Here is a 21852-nt window from a genome sequence, read left to right on the forward strand (position 1 = left end):
TAAAGGTTATACTGCCCTGCGTGGGCCGTAACACCTGCCACCCAAACATTTATAACAGCAATTTGCATACATTTGCATAAAGCGTTAGCACTATCTCCCCTCCCCTCCCCACACACACACATCCGTGACTACCCCATCCGTGACACCAGGACCAAATGGTGCAATTAATTTTAATGCCCTTCACCGAATGCAAATTCAAGTTCAGTTATGCAACATGATACAAATGATGACAGACCAAAAATAATTGACAACATCACGTGTCTATTGATTTGTGTTATGTTCAAAGTACGTTATTTCGTATTCGGTTCTGTAGAATGTGTCAGCTACCTAGCAAAAACATTAGAGATTTCTTGACTACCGTCCACGCTTCAGGGTACATTCTCGTTGCCTGCGTTCAGTATACATCTGTAAATACAAGAATTGTGTCTTGGTATTTGTCAGATCAAGACACAACCGTTAATTGTACCGTTAAGTACTTATACCATGTGATTCCCTTTCCCAAGTGCCACAGCTGTTGGTCATGTGATAGTGACGAAGAGCATTCCGCGTGCAGCATGAGTAAGTTGTTCCGATTGTCCGCATGTGCAAACAATCGAAAGTCGAGGGCTTCCACAGCTTGTGCTGTACGATCTCACGTCTGACCAAATCATTTGAAATATATATTCCAGTTCGGCATTGATGTGTGGATAGAATACGCCTACACATTCATGCAGAGGGTCTAGAATATAAGTCCTTATTAGCAAACGTAGCGCTTAAAGATGTGAGTCAGTTTGGTCTTTGTGCCACATTTAGCCTTATTTCAAGGGCGGTGGGGTAGCCCAGTGGTTGAAGCGTTCGCTCGTCACGCCGAAGACCCGGGTTCGATTACCCACAAGGGTACAATGTCACTGTACAACGCACGTTACCAGCATCCCAACATGGCGGCAGGTAAGATCGCTTGGCGATTATTCCCCTCGAATTAGCAGTCTTCCACGTGTATACAATCAACATTATTTAGCACACTGATAAACTTTGATGGTGGAAACACATTGAATGTACTGAATTTGCTTATTAATGTCTATGTGTTGAAGAATAAGCATTTATAAAATCGCACGAGGCTGTCGGTAACTCAACGACTGGATGTCGGTAACGTGCAATGAATGATGCTGGTTACGCATACTGTCTTGCTTTAGTCGGTAAACAGAAACTGTCGAGTTATGATACAGGAAGTATGGAGATACCGAGACATGAAACAGAGGCATGAAACGCGGAAATAAAGAAACATGACACATGGAGATAAAGAAACATTTAGTACGGAGATGAAGAAACATGACACATGGAGATGAAGAAACATGACACATGGAGATGAAGAAACATAAAACAGGAGTTAAAGGAACATGAAGCATGGAGATAATGAAACATGCAGCACGGAGGTAAAGAGGCATGAATCATAAAGAGGTAAAAGCGTGGAAACATAAAGGCATAAAGCTTGGAAATACAATGGCATAAAGCGTGGAAACACAAAGGCATAGAGCGTGGAAATACAAAGGCATAAAGCTTGGAAATAGAATGGCATAAAGCGTGGAAATACAAGGGCATAAAGCGTGGAAATACAAAGGCATAAAGCGTGGAAATAGACTGACTGACTGAGTTTGGTTTTACGCCGCTTTTAGCAATATTCCAGCAACATCACGGCGGGGGACACCAGAAATGGGCTACACACATTGTGCCCATGTGGGGATTCGAACCCGGGTCTTCGGCGTGCGTGGAAATAGAATGGCATAGAGCCGTTGGTAACATTAACAGCAGCATCAACAAAGTGGTCACGGAGACATCAAATGCGGAAAGTTCCCGGCAAGACCGTGTGCAAGACAAAATAAAATGCAAAACAAATTTGACAATCAGATACACGATAGTGAATAATTGAGGCGCGCAATTCGGCTTCCTTAGATACAGCTGATATTTTTTTCGGAAATACAAGTGTTGTCGTGGTACGCTATCAAAAATACAGCCACGGATATGTTTCGGTTAAACGATGTTTCTTCTATAAGCTGAATGTAGGACATAAATTGGTTGTCGCATTGTCACACTTTGGTGAGTTTTGACAGTGTTTGTTTTTGTAAGGGTGACAACGTGACAATGTCCCTTCTTGGATTCTATATGTGTAACAACAATAACAAAAGTCACGATCTAATTTCTTTTTCCTATCACACTCACACACAAGCTTTTAATACAAAAATAATGAGTTCGTAAACTCAACTGCATTTTATTATAAAATGGGCGTTGCCCCAACACCAAACAGAGAGGGTGGAGAGTTAGAGAGACAGAGAAACACAGAGCGATAGAGACTGAGAGAGAGAGAAAGAGAGAGAGAATGGAGAGAGAGAGAAGGGAGAAAGAGAGGAGACAGAGAGAGAGGGAATGGAGAGGGAGGGAGAGGGAGAGAGAGAGAGAGACGGAGGGACAGAGAGAGAGAGGGAGAGGAGACAGAGAGAGAGAGGGAGGGAGAGAGAGAGAGAGATGGAGGGACAGAGAGAGGAGAGGAGAGGGAGAAGAGAGAGACACACAGAGAGAGAGGGGAGAGGGACGGAGAGGACAGAGAGAGAAAGAGAGACATAGAGAGAGAGGGGGGAGAAAGGAACAGACACACATAGAGAGAGAGAGAGGGGGGAGAGAGAGAGAGAGAGAGAGAGAGAGAGACAGACAGACAGCTGCACTGACCTCGTACATGTGCCGTACCGTTATCCGCCGAGCCAGATCGCAGCATGTCCCACGAAAAGCCAGTAAATGACTACGAGCTATGCGCTGTATTTCCAACACAGCAGGAAGGAACCCAGTTAGAACTAGTTATTACATATCATCATATCATATATACATTTGTATAGCGCCGATATCCAGCTCCGCTCAGCTGCTCAAAGGCGCTTTGTTTTTTCCCTCGTTCACTGGATGTCAATCTCAACGGCACATCGTATTGTCAATCTCAACTCCCTGGGGAGCATACAAACTCATATGATATCACAATACCCCAACTACTTCACGCCAGTACACTTCACCAGTCAAACTCGACCTTTGCGATCTGTATCTCAGGGCCGAAGGTATACACTTGAACTGAGTCTATATGTATGATCGTGAGTCTCTAATTATTATTTGTTCCGAGATCTCATTAACACATATCTCCAATCAACCAATGGGGACATTAATCCGCATTCTTGCGTCTCGGCTTGCACATTTGTGTTGAGCGCTGCTGAACAAGCTTAACAGTGCTTTGTACTGTTATATTGTATATACAATATTATTTCGCGGCGAGTCAGCACAATTTTGGAGGCGACTCCTGTTTGGTAATGATTCTGAACGCATATCAAATCCCATGGTTTCCTGTGGCTGGTAAGGGCTGTGGGGTAGCCTTGTGGTTACGTGGCCGTCAGGCCGAAGACCCGGTTCGATTCCCCACATGGGTACAATGTGTGAAGCCCATATCTGGTGCCCCCCGTGATATTGCTGGAATATTGCTAAAAGCGGCGTAAAACCATACTCACTCACTCACTCCTGTCGTTATCGCAATGTGTAATCTAGCGGACTGTGCGCCAGTGCCCTTGATAGTGATACTTCACTTAGACCACTCATGTGGTATCTATATATACATTGGCATGTCGATGGCTACAACCTGGAGTTATGAGAGCAAATTTCGAATAAGAACCAACGGTCAGCAGATCCTGGTACGGCTAAGGGACGCAACTCTTCACAATTACAACGAAACTCGGAAACGGATACAGTAAGATGCCAGAAGGTGGTTGTACATTGTGTGTCAGTTACATGTGCAAAATTCCAGTTAAAAAACGATCAATGATTACCATTGACACATCTCCCATTGATGACATTCGCGAGGCGCCTTTCACTTTGCGGCAAGGGTAATCAATTTTCTTCCCATTATTGTTTGTCATTAACTGACGGAATTGGATATGGAATCAGGAGGTGCTTAATTAATACGCATGGTGATCTAAGATTAGTTCCGATGTTATAATCTGGTACATAATCAATGATAGTTAAACAAAGCCTACGTTTCTTGACGGTTTGTTTGTTTGCCTGCTGTCTAACGCCGCACTCAGCAATATTCCATCTATATGGCGGCGGTCTGTAATTATCGAGTCTGTACCAGACAATTCAGTGATTAACACCATGTGCATCGATCTACGCAATCGAGATACGATGACGTGTCAACAAAATCAGCGAGCCTGACCACCCGATCCCGTCAGTCGCCTCTTACGGCAAGCATGGGTTGCTAAAGACCAATTCTATCTCGGATCTTCACCGGTGTAGATAAATCAGGTAGTATCGACTATAAACAAACACGCAAATAACTGGAGTACCAGACGCAGTAACATCACCAAGGCTGAACGGCTGTCTCAACAAAGAGGACTCTGCAGTAAGACGGACAAAGTCCTGTTGTTTTAGAGGGTTAAAACAAAATTAATGGTGTATTTTAACAGCAGAGTTAACTGTAAAATTGCGAAAGCAGATAAGTTTCAGCTTTATGTGTAAATGAAATAAGCGTGGATTGACTGCAACATCTCAGTAAAGAAATCTTATCAATAGTAATGTGTGGTTAGATTTACAGGTAACTGGCAGTAGTAAGTGTGGATCTATGACTAGATACAGACAGAAAAGGGTCAGCCACAGATACAAGGTCAATTACAGGAGAGTCAACAAACGTTCCTGGAAGTATGTCACAACTCAGTGTAAAGCTTATATCCTCAATGAAAACAACATGCTGCACGTAGCTGTAAAGCATGAGCACAGCCATCCCGATACCGAGTTTTTCATGCATGTCGGTGCATGCTTTAAGAGCAAGCTGATTCAGCTTTGTTGTACAGAAACTACCCCTGTACCTATCATCTACAAGGATGAAGAAGAGGAACACCTTTTATGGATAGACAGCTTCTTTATTGCAGTGGATGCGCGTTTCGGTGTAGATCCTAACACCGTTATCAAGCAAATGATTCACACGTCGTCCTGTTGGCCTCCTTGTCGGGAGTCCGACTTTTCTTCCCATAAGATCATCATGTACCGACAACGCCACAAAACCATGCCTCGTCTGCCACGAACCAGGCAGCTAGACATTGATGGCCAGTGGGCCTAGAAAGACGCAGGGGATTCCTACACAGAGGTGAAAAAGAAGAACCCATCCTCATCCTGACTAACAAGGACCTAGAACAACTCTGGAAGGCCGACGTCGTTACGGGGACGGCACGTTCTCGTCAATTTTGTGGTTGTTTGGCAAGCTCTATTTTTTCTAGCTGAGTTCCGGGACATGTGTTTCCTCTTATAAACTGTCTGCTCCCAAGTCGGTCCGAACACAGCTTTGAGGGAACTAAGGACACAGCACAAACCGTTGGGTTCTCTCCAGCTCAACAAGCATTTCAACTTGACTTGGAAATGACCAGCGCAAATGAAGACTTAGTTAGGTCTTTCCTCGCTACCTACCTCAGAGGTTGCTCTGGCGTCGCACACAGAACATCGGTCCGGCAACGGAGTCAGCCAAGATTAATAGATCAAGAGGATTTCACAAGTTGTTTTGGACACAGTCAAGGATGTCTGGGCAGAGGCTGTTGGAGTCCTCCGGGGCAGACTGAGTGAGTGAGTGAGCATTGCTCAAGGCCATATATGCAATTTTGCAGCTATTCACAGGCAGCAGGACACAGAACTTGGAACAACATTATGTTGCGTTATACACTATGTATCGTTTTACGCGGCTTCCAACAATATTCCACCAGAAATGGGCTTCACTCATGTGGTTTATCGAACCCGGGTCTTCGGCGTGACGAGCGAATGCTTTAACCACTAGGCTTCCCAACGCCCTCAAATATTTAAAACTTTCATTGACTGAATAGAGGTTGACTCACATGTGCCGTGTGCCGGGACATTCGTCACCAACTCGTGTCATTCCGGACAAGCCGAAAAAAGGCGAGTAGTTACGAATGGTGCCGGGAAGTACTGTGAAGAGCCAGTCACCGAGAAGCTGTGGTAAGTTGGGTCACCTTGACCGGCGGTAAGTCTCTGTCCGTGCATCCTTTATTCCCAGGCAGTGGCTGTAGGTTCCACTACACTAAATCAGTATCGCTTGCTCGCTGAGCCGGTCCGTATGTAAACAAGTCAAGAGAGACAGAGACATGTGGCAGCTGTGATTGGATGAAATAGTGTAAGATGTTTGTTTTTAAAAGCACATCCAACCAGTAATTAAAACTGACCATAATTTTAAGTATTAAATGCTGTCATTTTTATCACCATCACTTATGCTTATTGTGTGTACAGATATTTTCCAATAGGTGACATTTGGTGCGATACTGGGGTTGATGTGTTCCGCTTCCTGTGCTCGCAAAACGAGCCGGACAAGTTGGCCAGATATTGTGTTTTATGGTAGTTTAAAGGCCAGAGTGTACCCATGTGTACATGGAATGGCTGTTGATAGCCTGTCCATTTTTTTAAAATTATAAGGTTACTAATGAAGTCTATGGGAAAACATTTGGTGGCGTTTAACCTGTAGGTAACTCGACCAGCCCTTATCTCACCAGCTGTCTACAGAAATCTCACTCCAACTTCTTATTTTTGCAGTTTCCTTCGCTTGATTTGAATATGCATCGGGTGTTTGCCAGAATGTTCAGTTATATCTCTTCTATTTGTAAGACTTGGTGAATTACTACCGTTGTGCAATAATTACGTCTCACGGAAAAGGGATGGGCAAGTGTGCCTATTGCGCAAAGTACTCCAGTGAAAGATTACACAACACAGCAAAACGATAGTAATGATAATAATAAGAAAAATAAGTTCATCAAACAAAATAAACTGTTTAGAAACAATGAAAAGCACTTCTACAGGCAACTGAAAGCAAAGGGTGATGGTGAACATGACAAACGGCCTCCCATGGATGCCAATGAAAGGTTCTGGAAACAGTTGTGGTCTGTACCCGGCAACTGTAACCTTGAGGCACCATGGGTCCGTGATTATGACCATGCAATGCATGAGAAGTTAACTAGGTCGTTTGTCTGTTACATCTCACCAGATTGCCTGAAAAGTGTTATAGAAAAGTCCAAATCAAATACAGCTCCAGGGCCTGATGGCATTCGAAATCGGTATTGGAAACTGTTCCCCTGTGTCCAAACACCATTACTACACTGTTTCAATTCTCTTGTGGACACAGGTGATGTTCCTCCATGGTTCTGCAAAGGTCGCACAATACTTCTCCCCAAGAAAGGAGACTTGACTGATCCCAAAAAACTTCCGCCCTATCACATGTTTGAATACACAATACAAAATATTCACAGGGTGTTTGACAAACCTCGTGTCATCTTACTGCTCTTCCAATGATATAATTTACAGAGAGCAGAAGGGAGCAAGAAAGGGATGTTGGGGGTGCAAGGATCAACTTCTTGTACAGAAAATGATTTTGGAAGAGGCTAAAACATATCACCGCAACCTCTCCATGTGCTGGATTGACTACAAAAAAAGCATACGACTCTGTCCCTCACGAATGGATTCTGAAGTCTCTTCATTGTATTGACCTCCCTGAGCGAATACTTGATTTACTCAAGTCTTTAATGAGTTGCTGGTCGACTCAGCTTGAGATGTACTCGCTGGGGCAGGTGCAGACTTCGGAATCTATTCCAATCAGAAGGGGAATATTTCAGGGGGATTCCTTTAGTCCTTTGCTTTTTTGTTTGTCTTTAAATCCTTTGAGCTTTCTGCTCAATAAAGAGGAGGGTTACCATCCCGGACCTCCTCAGCACAGATCCCCAACACCTCTTACTCATCTCCTTTACATGGATGATATCGAGCTCCTTGCCAAAGGAGATACCAATTTGAAAGAGCAGGTTCTCCTTGTCGAGTCCTTTTCGAATGATATTGGCATGACATTTGGACTCGACAAATGTAATACTCTTCATTTGAAACGTGGCAAGGTAACTAATGATGGATCCGTAAAGTTACAAGGGGGAGGAGTTATTGAGCATGTTGTGGAAGATCAGGCCTACACCTATCTTGGAATGCAAGTTCGAGATAAGATCCAGAATGCCCAGATTCAAGACAAACTTCGGGCCGAGTACAAATCTCGTTTAAAAAAAATCTGGAGCTCAGAGCTAAATGCTCGAAACAAGGTCAAAGCCACCAATACTTTTGCTGTGCCAGTCCTCTCCTATTCCTTTGGAGTAGTTGATTGGACAAAACAAGACATCCAGAGTCTTGACCGTCTGACCAGAAGGATCATGTCTGATAACAGAGCCCACCACCCTCGTTCCTCTCTTAATCGTTTATACATGCCAATCACTTCTGGAGGTCGGGGTTTGATTAATGTGGAGGCACTTCATGACAGAATTTTATTGTGTACTTTTGCACATATTTATTTATCGGATGATCCTCTAGTGATGCATGTGAAGACTCATGATGAAAGCAAGGAATTCCACAGCTATTTTAAGCGTGCCAAGGTTGTTGGACAGAATCTGAAATTTGAGGTTGACTTTGCTGATGGCGATGTACTGCTGGACGGTACAGCGATGGGAGTAAACCAGGTAAAGTCCTTCACCAAGTCTGCCCAGAGTCGGTCTTTTGTGGAGAAGCTTTCTGAGAAGCCATTGCATCGTGTGTACATGCAGTGTGTGGAACAGAATAGCAATCCCTCCGACTCCTTCGCCTGGATGAAGTCGGCTGGTCTTAAATGTGAAACTGAGGGCTTCCTTTTTGCTGCTCAGGACCAGTCACTTCCCACTCGCAATCGCCTAAATGTGATTCTTAAAGAGAATATTAACATGAAATGTCGACTTTGCAATGAATTCACAGAGACTGTATAACACCTTGTCAGTGGATGCCCTTCCTTGGCACAAACAGCATATCTTAAACGACATGATGGCATGGCTCGCTGCTTTTACTACCGTCTCCGACATGCCTGTGGCTTTGACTCTGAGGTCCATCCATGGTACGACCCTGAACATGTCCAGGGCGTCATGGAAAATGATGCTTTCAAACTTCTCTGGAATAGGCCCATATACAGCCTCAGAAGAATTCCTGCCAACAAACCTGATCTTGTCCTTTTTGATAAAGCCAATGAATTTATTTATATCATTGAATTTTCTGTCCCTTTTGACAGGAATGTGATTGACAAGATCAAGGAAAAGCATGATAAATATGCGGACCTCGCCTTTGAAATGTCTCGCTTGCATCCCAAGTACACTGTCGTCAGGCTCCCCATTGTTCTCGGTGCCCTTGGTTTGGTACCTCCTGATCTCTTGGCGCAAATCAGGAGAGTGCCCGGGTTCTCCACCGGGAGTACAGCCCTTCTGACACTCTGGGTAATGCAGAAGGCTGCAGTGTTGGGGAGCCTTCATATTCTCCGGAAAGTTCTTGGTGGGTTCGCCTAGGCAGCGTTTCCTGGGAGAAGTCACATTCGCTGTCTGGGCTGCGTGTAGAGGGGGCAAGGGCCCTGAGCTGATGATGAGCCTTACCAGCCTGACTGTGCCAGGATCACCCGAACCCTCTCTGCTGCATACTATCTTTAATCTGTAAAACATAATATATTGAGATGAAAGGCTTGATTACAGGTTATGCAAGTTCCGACTGCACAGTCCAGGTGATACCTAAAAATACAATCCACGGGTTGAGATCACCATGACCGTGCAAGCAGAAAGACTGACTGACTGAGTTTGGTTTTACGCCGCTTTTAGCAATATTCCAGCAACATCACGGCGGGCAAGCAGAAAGAACTATTGTAAAGATACAATTATGAACATTAATTATAATCCGAGTGATATGCATTATGTACTTGATAGGGGGAAACACTATTATCAAAGAATATATAAAGACAATAGTGGTACAAAATTTCAGAGTGTGAAATAGCCACTGGCCCGCTAACCAATGGCTAGTAAAAATCCAGTCGGGCCAGTAAATATCCCCAGTCACTGGCCCGACTGGCTAGTAAATTTTTATGTCGTCGTGTTGTAAATATATCACTCTCTCCGACTTGTTAAGTTATAATACACTTTTAAATCATGTACGATTACGGCCTGATATACATGTTCATCACATTAGCAGCTTAATGGTGGAACCCATGTCTACATTCAAATTTCGGGCTAGTGACTTATTTTGTGGACTAATAACTTTCAGGCATAGCTAGCCCGACTGGCTAGCAAACTTTGGAAACTAATTCGCACACTGGTACAAAAGCTTAGGTGCATATGTGAGTGCACACTCCCAACAAGTATCGACATAAATGACTTCAATATAATCACCCAAAAGAATCGTTATATCCCTCCTATCAGAGGATACACATATGACCCCACCTGGGGTGAGGTTAAAGTCACATAAACAAGGGTATGAATACACAGTGCCATTTAGAAAGTGGTCAAATGTAACACATGTTATATTTGGAATTACAGTACACCGGTACCCAGGTTATATGCCACCGTTTGTCCAGGAGAAAATATGGCAATATACTAGTATCCAGGGTGGCGTTATAACCAGGTAGGGCAGAGGCCCTGTCACATGTGTTATCCCATCTGGGATTACATGACTCCTTACAGCATTAGAGAGTTCGGTCAATAAATTTGAGTCATGTCAATTAACCAGTTAAGGTATGTATACTAGATGCAGCTAGTGTAATTGCATTATAACCAGGTGAAAATGACTTTTGTTCCAAAAACCATTGGCATATGGCATTATATCCAGTTTGGCATTATAACCAGGGTATTATAAGGGCAGGAAATCCGTTCTGACAAAAACAGGGCATTATATCCAGGGTGACCTTATAACCAGGGGCATTATGACCAGGGTGGCATTATATCCAGGGGCATTATAACCAGGGTGGCCCTATAATTAGGTGCGCTGTACATAAAGAAGGGCCAATGGAAAATAGAACAATACACACATGTATATGAACCCATAGTGAAGCAATATTTATACCTAGCACATTTGGAATATACGATATAGAAAACAGGTTTTTACTGGTAGAAAATGATAGCCACGACAGGACTCCTGGGTGTAGATTTTCGAAGCTCTCTTAGTGCTAAGATAATCGTAAGTTAATGTTAATGTATGTTAATGCACTTACGACTATCTTAGCGCTAAGAGAGCTTCGAAAATCTAGGCCCTGGCCTGTAAATATATTTGACTAAGGGACATGGGGTATGACTGCTAGCTAGATGATCATACTAGTCAATATGAGTCTAGCTCCAACAGTATGTCAATACCAGCAGGAGGCATACTACTTGGGGCTGACCTGAATAGATACCTAATGATAGTATATATATTGATAAGTATGTAATAAATAGGTATTACATAAAAAGAAATATAGCTGCGAGCAGCGATGTAGGGCTCCTTGGCTTTACTTCTTTGGAGCCTTTTGCATCTCTCACATATCTCATGAATGTAGTAATGGTATTAGTTAATATGAATCATATCACTGCTAGTCGAATGCTCTTCGACTGGAAGTACTGGGAGGTCATTAAGTTTCGATAAACTCATCACAAAACCTATTTTCGTACATTAAATAATATCACTTAGGTATCATGAATATCAAAACAGAAGAACCCTTTGTTCAAACAGTCAGAGAAACAGAAAATTTTGTTGCCTCAACTATATAATTTGAAAGGTTCACTGTGACTGACATTATGTGAATCTAAATGTACGTCACATGTAGCTGACAAGTCGTGATGACTCGATTATTTACAGACCGCGGACATACAGCTTGAATATTGCTGAGTGTGGCGTAAAACTAAACTCACTCACACTCACGCTCACGCTCACGCAAGTGAACTCGTGATTACACAGCAGTTAAGGTACTTCAGTAGTTTTGCATCAGTATCCATTACACTGTTACACTCGATCTGTTGCAACTGAATTCGTGAATCGAGAGCAGGTATATATACTGGAAATACACCTAAACTCGATACAGGTCACCAATGAAGTTTTAAAATCCATGCAAACAGCACCGAATTGTTAGCAAAAGCGTATTACTCTTCGGGCATTGCAAAGTCGGCGCCTGGTCGTTGTTGAACGATTTTACTAGCGCTTACTTCAGCTAGACCAGAGTTTCCCCCCTTAGACCACAGCTACAACTTTTACCCTGACCCGGAACGCTCAATCATTGACAATCTTTAAATACTGCCTAAAGACATAACCCTTACAAAAGATTGAATTACAATGAAGGAATAGCACCTGTACTGCAGTGTATTTTAATTTTGTGTAGCGCTAGCTCTCGTCATTGTCAATTGAAATTTACATCGTCTCCCATATCTGCACGTGGTCTACGCTTTGCAGTGGTAGTCTCTTTATAGGAGATATCGTCCTTGCGCCTTCCTTCAGACTGTCGCATGTTTTGCACGGGTAATCTGCCGTGCCGTAAATGTCGATGAAACTTATGACACATTCGGCAATGTATCCCTGGGCCGTCGGTGATATAAAGAAGTCCCTATTTCGTTAAATTTGCCCAAACTTTGGGTTTTTGAATGTAAGCATTATTTATGATGACTGGTACGTTGTTGAAAGTCTGTTTGCGTCATATTTAGCGTGTTCAGCCTGGAGTTGTGGGTGAGTTTGTTTGGTACTCTTTTTCTTTCATTTGGGGCACGTCTCAAACAGTTTTTTTTCCCTTTTCCCTGCAGTTGTGCAATTTCCAATGCCATATGGCCGACAAACGATCAAATTTTTGATATGCATGTAAGAACACGAAATGTTAAGCATCTTCTGTTGATGCATAGTGCCAAGTTTTACTGCCTTCTGTGCAGAACTTGAGCAGCTATGCTGTTTATAACGTAGTATCATCAGAATCTGACGAAATCCAATATGGCCGCCAAGCAGTGCACATTTTGACATGCACCCAAGAACAAAAAACTGTTCAACACACTTAGTTACTACGTACTGCCAGATTCTAGCTGCCTAGTTGAAATAGTTATGACGCTGCGATTTTTTGAAAATACATTTTAGTACAAAATAAACAACAGAAGCAAACATCTAGATATCCGTAACTAATCACGATATCGCAACATAGCTTATGGGCAATAATACTTGAGGTATATATTGTACATCTGCTCATTTACAGCGTTCTACAGTTCATACATTCAGAGTTAAGGATTGCGAAAAATGCCTACCCCACAAAATCTGCACATTTCCGATAAACATCTTCAATTCAATATGGCCGCCGCATCACGTGACTTTTGACATAGGACCAAGAACAGAAAATGTTCAACAACCAAAGGCCACTTCAGAACAAGCGTTTAAAGTGTTGTATGTGCTAAGTTTGGTTTGGCACAAAATGGCAAAGAAGCCCGTGAAAGTTTTTGAAGACAACTTTTGCCGAAAAGTAGCGTCCAATATGGCGGCCATCATATAAACATAGGCACATTTGACGATGCTACTGTGTAGAAACATGCATAGACACAAAGTATGCAACGTTTGAAAGCCGTAGCCCTTGTAGTTTTAGTGCAGCACATTTTGGGAGGTATGCAGTCAGGATTTTGCTGAAAACATCACCAAAAACTTCAATCCCAAATAGCGTCCAAACGGTGCATTTTAGCGACTTGAGCCGTCCAGGCGAAATTGTAGGCATTTTGATTGCGCATCTGCTCCAGAACTTTGGCAAACATTGGAGCATCAGTTTTGGAGATATTTGCATTTGCGTTTGAAATTTTTGAATTAATTTTGAATTATCTGCCCTTTGCTATTGGGCCTACAGCCTACAGATTTTAAAGCGCGATATGTACACCTCGGTGGGCATCTGGGTGATTTTTTTCAAGGCATTCTGTCCAGCGGTGCTCTCTGTAGCTCTGGTACAAAATACGGCGGAAGAATAAATAATAATAATAAAAACATTAACGATTACAATAGGTCTCCTGCCTAAAGGCAAAGGAGCCCTAATAAAAACACGAACGATTACAATAGGTCTCCTGCCTAAAGGCAAAGGAGCCCTAATAACGAACTACGCCCGGTTCCCAACATCCTCGATAATCTCCAGGGTAGACGTATACCCTGGAGATTATCGAGGGGTTCCCAAAGGTGCCACCCAGACTTCCAGCTATTTCTGTAGTGACGCTTTGAATAGAGAACCCCCTATGATGTAGGATGCCAATGAACTTTTGAAAAGGGTCAGCTGGGGAGCGACTTTTTTGGGTGAGACAGATAAAGTGAATTTCAGTTAGTTTGCGTAGATGATTTGCTTGTGTGAGAATAAAGCATTTGGTATGCGTTTTGCAATTAGTCTTATAAAGCAATGGGATAATGTTTGTTTCGTGCGTATTATTTTTGTAAAAGAAAACATAACAAGTTCAGTGTAAATATCTTATTCAGAATATTTTGGAGCATTAAAGTAAAACCGCATGGGAAAATTCAAAAGCAAACACACATAAATATTCGGAGCCTGTAAAATGTAATTGTACTTGAATATATAGGTGGCGAGGTGGTATATATTATCAACGTTAGAATCAAAAGATGTGAATGGGCAGGGTGACATGTACTAGGACATATTGGCCAAAACTGTAACATGAGATTAGATATAATATTTGTGAATAAGCATAATAATAAGATTAAAATTGAGTTCTATACTTTGGGAAGAGCCTGTGTAAGTTTAGGTCTCTCGACCCCAGGTTCTATGAGATAAAGGGTATTCTCGATGCAACAGAGCTGTTTCTGAAAGGGATATAAACAATAACACAGTCAATTGACTGGCATCGATATATGCATTGACTGGAGTTGATATCAAAAGACAATGTGGAATTGTTTCAGAGTCATAATATTCCCTAATTATGCTGAATTGTCCGAAAAGGTCCTGCGTCCGGTTTGAAAAGGTGGACGATCTATGTGAACCTGCGTTGACCGTGGTATAATCCATGTTAATCTTGTTTGACCAATGTCAGTACGTGTTGACTGACATTCGTCAAACATCGGTTGACCTCAGCCTGACCTTAGACTGCATTATATGCGTTGCGTTTCGAATTCTGTCTTGGGTTATGCTTCTTAAACAATGGTCGTCTCAGGTGGAGTCCAATCAATCCTGGTGCCAGATTTATGGTAAAACTGAATGGCTGGCTTGACTCAAATTTTAAACTCAAACTGAACGCACTTGCGGTGTTAAAGGGAAAAATTATGTGCCTTCCTTCAGCGACTATATACTATATATATGTCTAGCATATATACGTACATACTCCATCAGTGTTTGTCGTTCTGACGTACGTATAATGTGTTATCATATGCATTTCTATACAGCTTCACAATGGATCGTGTTTCGCATGATTTATTAACAATAAATTCTGTATATAATTGCATATTTGTCATTTTGTACTGTCATTATTAGTGCACACAAGCTTTACATAAAACGGCATCGATACGGCCAGGGCTGATAATAATTATTCTGCTATGTCTGAGAGGGACATTCCTACACTGTGGTAAATGACTACACCATATGAGTGAGTGAGTTTAGTTTTACGCGCACTCAGCAATATTCCAGCGATATGGCGGCGCTTTGTAAATAATCGAGTCTGGACCAGACAATCCAGTGATCAACAACATGAGTAACGATCTGCGCAGTTTGGAACCGATGACATGTGTCAACCAAGTCAGCGAGCCTGACCACCCGATCCCGTCAGTCGCCTCTTACGATAAGCATGGGTTACTGAAGATCAATATTCTAACCCGGACCTTCACGGGTCCTACACCGTATGATATAGGCTGTGGATGTCGCACCTGTCTGTCCCATGAGTTTAAAGATAGGAATAAGTGTATATGTAGCCCAGAATCTGGAAGTGTTGATTTCCATGAATGTCCAGTTTCATTAGATCTTATTAGATGTTTCATATATCTCTTTTTCTCTCTTGCAACCTGAACTCATGTGACAGTTTCGAAAACTACACACGTCCCCCACAAGGTAATATCTCCAAGAATAACAGCGGCGGTGGGGTAGCCTAATGGTTAAAGCGTCCTGGTTCGATTCCACAAAAGGGTACAATGTGTGAAAGCCACTTCTGGCGTACCCCGCTGTGATATTGCTAACATTCTTCGTAAAACGAGACTCATCGATCCAAATTAACAATTATGTTGGTGTCCACCCAGAAAATTGAAAATGGCAGAACCGCCCACGGGAAAGGTGTGTGCATAAATGTCATGATTCACAACTAACTTGAGGTGAATTGTATTTTCAATTTAAGAGAACAGGGCAGAACAAGAGAAAAAACTTTCCCTGAGGTTCATTCCTCCCTAGACTGATTTATTATTTAGCAGTTCATGACACACGCACACACACGCACACACACGCACACACACACACACACACACACACACACACACACGCACGCACACACACACACACACACACACACACACACACACACACACATTCTCCAAACTCCTGGATCCGCCCGTGGAGAATACTATGTACACATGAACTTTCAAACTACCGTCAATAATTTCCAACAATGAAAAATCTAAACTGTAACTTATTAAGATATCTGCGCTTTGATCTCAAGCACCTTGACTCGTGCGATATTGTCAACGATTACCATAAAACTTGTTATATATTGTCAACGATTACCTTTCTAATGCTTACATAGATATATTCGTTCATGGACAGTATATTCTTTCTCCTTCTCAATTCGTTTTTCTATCCGGGTTATAATCAGACTATTCATTTTCCACCGACGGTTATCATATCTGGAGTGGTTAATACTGTCGATTACCTTTCTAAAGCTGCACATATAGATATACTCTGTCCACACAAATATTTATCTTAATTAAGTTTTGTGTCCAATGTTTGTTATAATAATACTGTCGAGTGCATGTGCAGATATATTACACATCACCATCATTTCAAAAAAAGATCCAATTATCTCCTGTATATATTTGAAGCTGAATCATACTTAATTTAATTGGGAGGGTGGGGGGTGGGTTAAAAGAATAAGAGGATCGGGGACCGAGTGTGTGTCATCACCAAGACTGCGTGTCATCACCAAGACTGCGTGTCATCACCTGCTGGTTTGCCTGGACAAGGCCCGAATAGCTGCAGGTCGTACTGACCTTTTCCACGCCTACGCCATGTTGGAATCATCGACATAAAACGAGGCTCGGGGAGCACACAGCGCTTGAGTGCTGCTGCGCAAAATAACAAACACGATTAGGCAATCATCCAACATTAACGAAATAAAGTAACATATGGATCATTGTTTTTGGTGTGTGTGTGAATGTGTGAGTGTGTGTGTGTGTGTGTGTGTGTGTGTGTGTGTGTGTGTGTGTGTGTGTGTGTGTGTGTGTGTGTGTGTGTGTGTGTGTGTGTGTGTGTGTGTGTGTGTGTGTGTGTTAAAACAACTTCACAGAAACTGCCGTTGGTACGAAGGCTGACAAAACTCTTTACACCCAAACGTCACGTCAGTTAGATATGATGCCGCTTTGAACAGTACCAGTCATGTCCTGGCAGGTGAGCTTAATGCTGGAGGAAAGCCCCAAATAATTTAGGTATGGGACGGTTTCCACTTTGTGAAATCCCCCATCAGAGATATGGTGCTGATAAACCCACACACATGCCCAAACAGAACCGGGATTCGAAATCAGGATCACCAGGTTTCTTGGTGTGCCCCTGGACGCAACTCGGAACAGCGAATTGAGGTCCCTGAATGAAAACAGTGCCTATTGTTCTTATATACACATTCGGGTGACTGCGTATCTGTGTTGTATTGACTGTGTATCTGTTTTGTATTGACTGTGTATCTGTTTTGTATTGAATGCTTATCTGTTTAGTATTGACTGTATGTTATTGTATTGACTGCGTATCTGTTTTGTATTGACTGCGCATCTGTTGTATTGACTGCGTATCTGTTTTTCATTGACTGCGTATGTTATTGTATTGACTGCGTATGTTTGTATTGACAGCGTATCTGTATTGTATTGAGTGCGTATCTGTTTTGTATTGACAGCGTATCTGTATTGTATTGACGGCGTAGCTGTATTGTATTGACTGCGTATCTGTATTGTATTGACTGCGTATCTGTATTGTATTGACTGCGTATCTGTATTGTATTGACATCGTATCTGTATTGTATTGACAGCGTAGTTGTATTGTATTGACTGCGTATCTGTATTGTATTGACTGCGTATCTGTATTGTATTGACAGCGTATCTGTATTGTATTGACATCGTATCTGTATTGTATTGACAGCGTAGCTGTATTGTATTGACTGCGTAGCTGTATCGTATTGACTGCGTATCTGTATTGTATTGACGGCGTAGCTGTATTGTATTGACTGCGTATCTGTATTGTATTGACGGCGTAGCTGTATTGTATTGACTGCGTATCTGTATTGTATTGACATCGTATCTGTATTGTATTGACAGCGTAGCTGTATTGTATTGACTGCGTATCTGTATTGTATTGACTGCGTATCTGTATTGTATTGACATCGTATCTGTATTGTATTGACGGCGTAGCTGTATTGTATTGACTGCGTATCTGTATTGTATTGACTGCGTATCTGTATTGTATTGACATCGTATCTGTATTGTATTGACTGTGTACCTGTATTGTTTTTAGCATACCCTCAACATCTAATGCGTCTTTGTGCATGCATCCATGGTCTGTCTCACAGTCCCTGAACCACATTATTTTCCATTCTGACTAGCATTTTTTGCAATGCTAAAGCCCTAAATGAATCAAGTCAGGCGTATCTCTTCTCATTGGGACTAATTTTCAATATGAAAGGAATTGTTTGATTCGATCAAAATGACATATATTCAGAGACTAATCGTTAGTCTAGTGTGTTCCCTGAAACAAACAGTTGGCCACAAATGCTGAAGAGAAACACGTTCAGTGTGCTGGTACGTATTTTAAAACATATTTTAACTTCCATAATAAACACAATTTTATTTTATCAGTTTCATCACGAACAAGTCCTGGCGTGAAAATAAAACACGTTTTCGAACAGACACGTCCTGAAAGTAATATTTATTAGCTTCAATCCTTATTTCTGGATTATACGAATAGAATAGCTAGATTGTACCTTTTAGCGACTGGCGTCATTAGACTGTCCACCTGTCCAGAAATGCCCATTATGAGGATAGAATTACAACACGCGTATGGAGCTACATGAACTAAAGTCTTCTGGGAAGGCGAGGACAAACATAGCTTTAGAATGTATACGTGCTGGGCAGTCATGAAACGAAGGTTGTGGAAATTGGCTCAGGTGACAAATCTCAAAGCCGAACAAATACCCATCAGTTGCCACGCACCTGTCCCATGCGTCACCGTGTGTACATATATTCAAGTACTTTAATTGAAATTCAAAAAGTTACCTTGCAATAGCAAAAGGGCAATTGAAAGGCAATGGGCGTTGAAAAGTAACTGTGCTTGACCAGAGACCATATAATAGATGGTATATGGTCTCTGACTTGACTCAGAGCATGTGCTTTTCAGTCAACTGAATAGCGAACGCAGGTCGTATTGTCATAGAAAACTGTTCACAGTCGATCACACATGCGTCCGAGCAGGTGCAAGAGCGCGTTACTCCCAGTTTGTTTATAATATCAGAAAATAATTGTGCACATTTATTTCAGAATCCACGGAAAACGTACTAAATTTACACCAAGAGAAAATTTAAGGAATCTCAAGTACATACGCCTAAACATCTGGCGCAAATACATATCATATGTCCTGAGGCGTGCATCAATGAACATGTATTTGATGGAATATCTAAATATTATATAGCATTGGATTATCATATTACTTCATGAAAAACGTGAATTTCTGTATCAATCCTTTGTGTGTATTCCACATCGTTAGGGAGATATACGAACGCGCACAGCAAATGGCTATTTATACATGTCGATAACAAAAGGTCAATTATTGACGTCCGAACAACCGACTCATCGTCCTGCATCACATGGAATCACACTATTACCGCTCGCGCGTGACCAGTTCCGCTGCAGTACAAGATCACCGACAAGACAGCACTATAAGTTCAGCGTTTATACTCACCCGAGTCGTCAGCCATTGAGTCGGAACAGCAACTGCCTTGATCATTCAACCTTAAAAACAAACCAAGGGACATAACTTTTGCCTATTGATTAATGCGTGATAGCATTCTGAGTGTTGAATTAGAGATTTGACAAGTTCGAACCCAAAAATGTATCTTTTTAAAAATTATTATTATTAAAAAATATATTGTCATTTAATGTCATATAATTGAGTTTCATCCGTAGTTTTAATTTTGTATTTTGGAAATTATCCGAAATATAATGGTTACAGTAACCATAACATGGCACATTTCATACTTTTTGTGATTTATCATGGGACACAAAGAGGGCTTCCAAAATAACCTGTTAATACATCCACGACATATTGAAGAAGGCTGTCAACAAAGCAACTTTTATCTACATATATATCAGCAAGTTTTGTCACATATGAGTAGGCTGACATCTTCACAATTCTTAAAAGTGTTTTCCCAAATTACTTTTCCAAAAAGAGAGGTTTCTAAAGTCCCGACATTCCCTCCATGTTGACATCCAGGCAGGGTAACAAGAAGTACCTTATTTTAACCACACTTAGGTTTGACAGTGGATGAAACTGCTGACTTCCTGCTCTATGGACATGGGGCAACCTAGTGGTTAAAGCATCTGCTCGTAACTCCGAAGACCCGGGTTCGATTCCCCATGGGTACAATGTTTGAAGCCCATTTGTGGGGTCTCCCGCTATATTCTGGAATATTGCTAAAAACCATACTCACTCACTCATTCTATGGACATGGAGGGATCTCATATACTACCCATCAAAAGTTTAGACTCACCTGAAGCACTCACTATGTGTTTGAAGCCCATTTGTGGGGTCTCCCGCTATATTCCGAAATATTGCTAAAAACCATACTCACTCACTCACTCATTCTATGGACATGGAGGGATCTCATATACTACCCATCAAAAGTTTAGACTCACCTGAAGCACTCACTATGTGTTATGCATATATATATGGTTACTTCGAGGGTGAACTTGGGGAACCAAATGCAAACCTTATGCAGATGAATTGAACAGGGATCATGCTGAAAAGCATGTGCAAATAACTATCATGTGAACAGCTGCGTTTTTGTATAAAGTTTTGTTAATAATACGCCAATTTTCACTGATTTTCATCATTTACTGAACTCATGACAATAATTTTTTCAACGTTACAATTTGTTTTACAATACATTAGTTCATGTGTACACAGTACCTTCCAACTGAATGCAATATTTTACAAAATCTAGTTTAGAACAGGTGACTGAATTAAGTGGCTACTTACACTAGTGAGTCTAAACTTTTGATGGGTAATACATGTGCTGAACAGTTGACACAAAAAATATTCTGTCTCAAATCTCAACAGCCATTAAAAAATATTAGAATATTAAACAGACAGTCCTACAGTTAACTACTTGCGAGTAATATGTAATTAATTCAAAGATATTAATGTTCATTAAGTTCATGATTGCTAAGATATTAATCTACACTACATTGGCTACAAACAACAGTCATAAGGGTAGAGGGTGAGTGAGTGAGTTTAGTTTTATGCTGCGTTTAGCAATATTCTACCAATATCACACACTGTACCCATGTGGGGAATTGAACCTGGCTCTTTGGCATGACGAGCGAACACTTTAACCACTAGGCTACCCCACCACCCCTTAAGTACAGGGTGTTTGAATGACCTGCTAAGACGTTCAGTTGGTCCAGCTGTTAAGCAAGCAAGCTGCTCTTAATACAGCTTTGAACAGGATTCCAGTTATATAGCACCGTGTTAGCTTAATGTGGGAGAAAGTCTGAGGTGATGCAGGTATGAGACATTTTCCACTTCGGGCAACCCATAAGCAATATTCCAGCAATATCATAGGCTTC

At 41.7% G+C, this 21852-nt stretch overlaps 1 protein-coding gene across 2 annotated transcripts in view; it reads right to left on the reverse strand.

Moving 5' to 3' along the window:
• LOC124259608 (sialin-like) overlaps positions 1-20092 on the reverse strand; it is a 43359-nt gene extending 23267 nt beyond the window's left edge. The window contains exon 1 of one of the 2 annotated variants that reach the window (XM_046693770.1): positions 19967-20092. In XM_046693770.1, the coding sequence (XP_046549726.1) occupies positions 19967-20039 (73 nt within the window). In that variant the 5' untranslated portion in view covers positions 20040-20092. Of the gene's footprint in view, positions 1-2700; positions 2828-19966 lie in introns of those variants that run through there. The other variant, XM_046693771.1, reaches the window with a different exon arrangement.
• Positions 20093-21852: the final 1760 nt, after the last annotated feature.

Source organism: Haliotis rubra, unplaced genomic scaffold (assembly GCF_003918875.1).
Source record: "Haliotis rubra isolate DU_JTF1 unplaced genomic scaffold, ASM391887v1 Scf73, whole genome shotgun sequence".
NCBI classification, from domain to species: Eukaryota; Metazoa; Mollusca; class Gastropoda; order Lepetellida; family Haliotidae; genus Haliotis; species Haliotis rubra.